Source organism: Cervus elaphus, chromosome X (assembly GCF_910594005.1).
Source record: "Cervus elaphus chromosome X, mCerEla1.1, whole genome shotgun sequence".
Taxonomy (NCBI): Eukaryota; Metazoa; Chordata; class Mammalia; order Artiodactyla; family Cervidae; genus Cervus; species Cervus elaphus.
In genome coordinates, this window is record NC_057848.1 from 178,424,737 (window position 1) to 178,431,417 (window position 6,681).

The 6,681-nt window shown below is 53.8% G+C and overlaps 2 protein-coding genes across 10 annotated transcripts in view; one reads left to right on the forward strand and one right to left on the reverse strand.

The window, feature by feature from the left end:
* The window catches only part of ARSH (arylsulfatase family member H), a 50,214-nt gene extending 45,131 nt beyond the window's left edge, over nucleotides 1-5,083 (reverse strand). For 4 of the 6 annotated variants that reach the window (XM_043895710.1, XM_043895704.1, XM_043895709.1 and 1 more), the window contains exon 1: nucleotides 4,076-4,798. The gene's annotated coding sequence lies outside the window, so the exon portion shown is untranslated. Of the gene's footprint in view, nucleotides 1-4,075; nucleotides 4,801-5,066 lie in introns of those variants that run through there. The other 2 variants (XM_043895706.1, XM_043895711.1) reach the window with 2 other exon arrangements.
* Nucleotides 3,323-6,681, forward strand: part of LOC122689345 (arylsulfatase D-like) — a 20,806-nt gene continuing 17,447 nt past the window's right edge. For 2 of the 4 annotated variants that reach the window (XM_043895699.1, XM_043895703.1), the window contains exons 1-2: nucleotides 3,828-3,963; nucleotides 6,127-6,276. In XM_043895699.1, the coding sequence (XP_043751634.1) occupies nucleotides 3,872-3,963; nucleotides 6,127-6,276 (242 nt within the window). In that variant the 5' untranslated portion in view covers nucleotides 3,828-3,871. Of the gene's footprint in view, nucleotides 3,434-3,827; nucleotides 3,964-4,990; nucleotides 5,284-6,126; nucleotides 6,277-6,681 lie in introns of those variants that run through there. The other 2 variants (XM_043895700.1, XM_043895702.1) reach the window with 2 other exon arrangements.

Here is a 6,681-nt window from a genome sequence, read left to right on the forward strand (position 1 = left end):
GCCACTTCTAAAGTTACCTAACTGAAGAATCCAGGCTGCGGTCAGTGTAGGGCAGTGGTGGGCGGGAAGGAAAGGCTGAGATGTATGAAGACAGTAACTTGGAAACTCACAGTGCCCTGCGTTGTGCCAGGCTCTTTGTGACCCCATGGACTGTAGCCCCACCAGGCTCTTCTGTCCATGGAATTCTCCAGGCAAGAATACAGGAGCGGGTTGCCAAGCCCTCCTCTCGGGGATCTTCCTGAGCCAGAGATCCAACCGCATTGCAGGCGGATTCTTTACCAGCTGAGCCTCCAGGGGAGCCGGGAAACTTACATGACCATGTGTAAATTACATAACCAATGGGAATTTGCGGTATTGCTCATGGAACTCAAACGGGGGCTCGGTAACAACCCAGAGAGGTGGGGGGTGGGACGGAGGTTCAAGAGGGAGGGGACACAGGTATACCTATGGCTGATTCATGCTGAGGTTTAGCAGAAGCCAACCAAAGTCTGTAAAGCAATTATCCTTCAATTAAAAAGATAAATCAATAATAAAAAAGAAAAGAATCCAGTACTCGTCTTTATGTTTTGACTATGAGAAAGACAAATATCCTATATTAATGCACATGGGAGAAGGGGACGACAGGGGATGAGATGGCTGGATGGCATCACCGACTCGAGGGACAGGAGTTTGGGTGAACTCCGGGAGTTGGTGATGGGCAGGGAGGCCTGGCGTGCTGCGGTCCATGGGGTCACAAAGAGTCGGGCGACTGAAGTGAAGTGAATGCACATACATGGAATCTAGAAAGATGGTCCTGGCGATCCTAACTGCAGAGCAGCAAAAGAGGCGAAGACATAAACGACGGACTTGCAGACACAGCGGGGGAAGGATGGGGTGGGACCGGCAGATAGGGTAGCCTTGAAACATATGTCCTATCCTTCGTAAGGTAGACAGGCAGTTGGAATCTGCTGTACGGCGCAAGGAAGCCAAAGCTGGCGCTCTATGACGGACTATAGGGGTGGGATAGGGAGGGAGGTCCAAGAAGGAGGGGACATATGTATACCTACGGCTGATTCAGGTTGAGGCATGGCGAAAGCCAGCATGATATTGGGAAGTAATGACTCTCCAATAAAAAAAAAAAAAAGACGCCTAAGCTAAAATATACAAATGAACTTATCTATACTACAGAAACCCGGGTCTGATGCCTGGGTTGGGAAGATTCCCCCCTGGAAGAGGAAACAGCAACCCACTCCAGGATTCTTGCCTGGAGAATCCCATGGGCAGAGGAGCCTGGCGGACTACAGTCCACGGGGTCACAAAGAGTTGGACACGACTCAGCAATGAACTCACACACCCACACATACTGCAGAAACAGTCATAGATGTAGAAAAGAAAATCAGGCTTACCAGGGGGTAAGGGGTGCACAGGATAAATTGGGAGACTGGAACAGACACAAACAGACTATGACGTCTGAAATGGCTTTCTTTTTCTTTTTTGCTATTCAAATATAATAGCACATTTTGAAAAGCAAAAATAGTCTAGGTCTAAATTTTTGGAATTAACATGCACGTTTAGAGGAACTGTTGTTAAATGGCTTTCTATGTGTCACTGGTGGTGAAGAACCTGCCCGCCAGTGCAGGAGACCTGAGACGCAGGTTCAATCCCTGGGTCGGGAAGTTCCCCCGGAGAAGGAAGTGGCGAGCTACTCCATCCCGTATTCTTGCCTGGAGAATCCCGTGGACAGAGGAGCCTGGCAGGCTATACAGTCCACGGGGTCGCAAAGTTTCGGACATGATCGAGGCAATATAGCACACATGTATTAAACAGATAACTTGTGAGAACCTACTGTATAGCTCAAGGAACTTTACTCAATGACCCGTGATGACCTGAATTGGAAGGAAATACAAAAAAGAGGGGATCCATGTGTATGTATGACTGATTCACTTTACACCTGAGACTAAGACAAGATTGTAAATCAACTCTATTCCAGTAACAGAAGACCCTTGAGAGTCCCTTGGACTGCAAGGAGATCCAGCCAGTCCATCCTAAAGGAAATCAGTCCTGAATAGTCATTGGAAGGACTGATGCTGAAGCTGAAGCTCCAATACTCTGGCCACTTGAGGTGAAGAGCATGTTCACTATTCTCATGACTGCAGCTTTTCCAGCTTTTTTTGGGGGGTGGGATCCCAGAAACCTGCATCCAAAGTGAACCAACCAGCTATCAGTTCAGTTCAGTTGCTCAGTCGTGTCCGACTCTTTGCGACCCCATGGACCGCAGCACGCCAGGCCTCTATGTCCATCACCAACTCCCAGAGTTTACCCAAACCCATGTCCATTGCGTCGGTGATGCCACCCAACCATCTCATCCTCTGTTGTCCCCTTCTCCCCCTGCCTTCAGTCTTTCCCTGCATCAGGGTCTTTTCCAGTGAGTCTGGTCTTCGCATCAGGTGGCCAAAGGATTGGAATTTCAGCTTCAGCATCAGTCCTTCCAATGAATATTCAGGGTTGATTTCCTTTAGGATGGACTAGCTGAATCTCCTTGCAGTCCAAGGGACTCTCAAGAGTCTTCTCCAACACCACAGTTCATAAATACCAATTCTTTGGTGCTCACCTTTCTTTACAGTCCAACTCTCACATCCATACATGACCACTGGAAAAACCACAGCCTTGACTAGACAAACCTTTGTTGGCAAGGTAATGTCTCTGCTTTTTAATATGCTGTCTAGGTTGGTCAGTAACTTTTCTTCCAAGGAGCATGTGTCTTTTAATTTCATGGCTGCAGTCAGCATCTGCCGTGATTTTGGACCCCCTCAAAATAAAGTCTGTGACTGTTTTCATTGTTTCCCCATCTATCTGCCAACCAGTTATAACGAATTTCAATCCCTGTTCTTACCCCATTGCCACCAGTTTGGGGGTGTGATAACAGTCACGTTACTGAAAAGACTGTTGCTGATGGTGAAGCTCCAATAGTCTGGCCACCTGATGCGAAGAGCTGACTCATTAGAAAAGACTCAGATACTGGGAAAGATTGAAGGCGGGAGGAGAAGGGGTCGACAGAGGATGAGAAGGTTGGATGGCATCACCGATGGATGGACATGAGTTTGAGCAAGGTCCGGGATATGATGATGGGACAGGGAAGCCTGGCAATTCCACAGTCCATGGGGTCGCAAAGAGTCAAACAGGACGCAGAAAGTGAACAACCGCACCCCCACTTTGGCCCCAGTCCCCTGGGAGTGCCAGCCACCGAGAGCCACCCAGGCAAACCTGTTTAGGAGCTCAGTTCCGCCTGAGGCCCCAGGACTTTAAGCGGATTAGAGCGGGAGGGGGACCCCACACCCCTGCTCTCGCCGCTCGGTGGGCGGGACACAGCGCGCACGGGGCAAGGTCCCGCGCTCGGGCCGCGCTCCGCCATGGCGCCCGCTGCGCAGAGGAGACGCGCCGCGCACGCCGCCAGGTGCGCGGGACCCTGGGACCCGGTCCTTCCCCGATCCCGGGGCTGGGGGCGTGGAAACAGGGGAATGGAGAGGGGTGGGGCGTCTAGGGCGAGCGCGGACCGCCCCCCACCCCCACCCCCACCCACCCAGCCAAAGGCCGGGCTGCGCTTCCGCCTCGGAGTCTCCAAAACGCAGCTGGAGGCAGCCTCGCCTTCCCGGACGCCGGCGGGACAAGAGAGCTGGGCGGGGGGCGTCGGGAGGTGGGGGGGAGGGACGACGGGAGGGAGCGGAAGGAAACGGACCAGAAGCCGGGGGGAGGCGGCGGGGAGGAAGCGGGGGCAGGCAGGCCACGCCCCGGTAGAGGTGGCGCAGGCCCTCCCCCGCTCTCCAAAGACTTCCTGTCCCGCCCCAGAGGTCCCGGTCCCCAAGCGCCTCCGCGTCCCCTCCGGCCACTCACTATGGCGCGACTCTCCCGGGCTCCCTCTTGGAAAAGCCCACGCTCCGGAGCCTCCTTCCAGCCCTCTCTCCCCGCGCGCCCTCCATCCCCAAAGTAAGACACAGCCCCGTTCTGAACAGTGACCACCCTCCCACCCCCCACCCCACAGGCGTGGCCGTGTGCCTGAAACCCACTAGGATGCAATCGGTCTGCCCCTTGTCCCTACCTTCCGGACTCTTGGCGACCCCCGTGGACTGGAGCCCCTCCAGGCTCCTCTGTCCATGGGATTCTCCAGGCAAGAATTACTGGAGTGGATTGTCATTTCCTTCTCCAGGGGGTCTTCCTGACCCAGGGATCGAACCCGGGTCTCCAAACGGCAGGCAGATTCTTTATCTTCTGGGCCAACAGGCAGGCCCCCAAAGAGGTGATAGGATCTTGATTTCTTCCTCTTGCATTGTTTAAAAGACAGTCCTACACTGTCGTCAGTAACCCATAACTGAGTCTGGCGGCTCGGTTGCTCTGGGGAGCCTTCTTTCTGACATGTAACTTCAAGGAGAAGGGTGCTGTAAGCGTGAACACCACGTAGGGGGTGTATTTAGCATAGATTCCAAGGTGGGGGGGGGGGTGAATTGTGGCTCCTGCAGAGTCAGGGGTCAGAAAAAGCAAACTTTAGTTACAGACAGGCAGAGTTCCGAGCAGTTAAAGTGAAAAAAAAAAAAAACAAAACTAGGAATGATCAGGCCTGCTCACTGTTCACTCTCTTCTTTGTTCTCAGGAAAGGGAAAGAAAAACTTATTTCTCTTTTCCTTTTCACCACCACAAATTCCTCCAAGGGTAATCCCACTCCCCAAGTCTCAGGCCACGGGCTACAGGTCCGGAAACCCAAGCGCGGCAGAAACGCCGCCCCCAGTTTCCGGACTGCTTGGCGCTTCGGGGCCCTACTGGGGGATGGGGTTGGCACGGGGTGGGGCGGGGGGGGGAAGGGCGGCTGCTGGGGACTCTGGGCTCCGCTGAAGCTTCTAGCCCCCAGGGCTTGGGGGTGGGGAGAGCCTCGGTAGGTCCACCCCCAGGACCGCCCAAACCTCCGTTACGCAGTGCACACGCCGAGGCGGCGCCCGGCACTCGCTGGCGGCGCGCCTTGCAAACCGGATCGGTGATTGATCCAAACAGCTGTGCTGTCTAGGGGACTTTTAATCCCGTATTGATCCTTTACAAACCGAAGTCCCCAGGCTACAGGTCCCCAACCCCGAGCACCGCGGAGACGCCTCCCCGACCCTCCGGACTGCTTGGCGTATCCGGACGCGATCGGGGAACGTCCACCGGGACGCGATCCGGGAACGTGGATGGCACCGGAGGCCCTGCTAGGTCTCGGGGATCCGCTGGAGCGTCTAGCCCCCGAGTGCCTCTGGCTTTTGGGGAGCGGGGAGAGCCTGCGTAGGTCCACCCCCAGGACCGCCCAAACCTCAGTGGCGCGCGCCGGGTGCGCCCCCGACGCTCGCTGACCGCGCGCTTTTGAAATCCGAGCAGTGATCATTTGATCAAAAGAGCTGTGCTGTCGGGTAGTTTTAATCCCCTATTGATCCTTTAAAAACAAAGTCCCCCTCTGATCCGACCTGGCCCCATTTCCCTCCTGGCGGAGCCTGGGCCCCCCTCACCCTGGGCTCCCCCCACCCTGGGCCCCCCTCACCCTGGGCCCCCCTGACCCAGGAAGGCAGTTCTGAGGCCCAGGGAAAGGCGTGCCCGTGGTGCAGGGAGAATTAATTACAAAGTAGTGCAAGGTGGGGGCCTGGGTGAATTCAGTGAAAGAAACTGAATTTGGGCTGATCACGACTTTCAGAAGCAAAAACTAACGCGTTCAAGTTTTGTGTGGCGCGTGGAATGGATTGGTCAAGCCTCTGGGATAAAAGTATACAAGGGCTGCAGGCTCTTCTTTCTTAAATCCTAATATAGAGGAGGAGCTTCCTAGGTGGCTTAGCGGTGAAGAATCCCTCTGCCAGTGTAGCAAACACCGGTTCAGTCTCTGGGTGGGGAAGATCCCCTGGAGAAGGAAATGACAATGCACTCTGGTTATTCTTTCCTGGAGAATCCCATGGACAGAGGAGCCTGGTGGGCTCCTGTCAGTGGGGTTGCAAAGAGTTGGACCGGACCTATGGAAGGAGCACTCGTGCAGTGGAATGCAAATGCCCGCACCTTCCCCGCAACCTGGTTTGAAAGGCTGACTTTTTCATTCCAAAGGAAACGTTTATTTTTTGTCTGTTTTCTTTCTTCTCTCTCTAGGGACTCTTTAAATGTGTTGCTCATCATGTGTTTGCTTCTGAAGACTTGCGAATTAAAATCAGCAAATATGTCTAAACCAAATATCCTGCTGATAATGGCAGACGATCTGGGCATTGGGGATCTCGGTTGCTATGGAAACGACACACTAAGGTACCAGGAGCTGGGGATGGGGGGGGCAGGAGGCAGTTCTGGCCGGGGGGGGGGAGTGTGTACCTGTTTGGATGAACGAAGCAGACTTCAAATCTGCCCGCAGAAATTAGGAAATTTCTTAAGGCATCAAATTTCCACAGCGAAAGTTATTTTTGGAGCAAAAGAGCATTATCAACCTTTCTGAGGTGAAGAAGAGAGTGCAAGGGACTTCAGAGGGAAAGAAGGAGAGTTAGAGGGAAATCTGAGACTAGTAAGGTGAGAATTCCTAAGATCAGGCAAGTGATGCTGAAGCTCAGTACTTTGGCCACCTGATGCGAACAGCGGACTCACTGGAAGAGACCCTGATGCTGAGAAAGACTGAGAGCAGGAGGAGAAGGGGATGACAGAGAATGAGATGGTTGGATG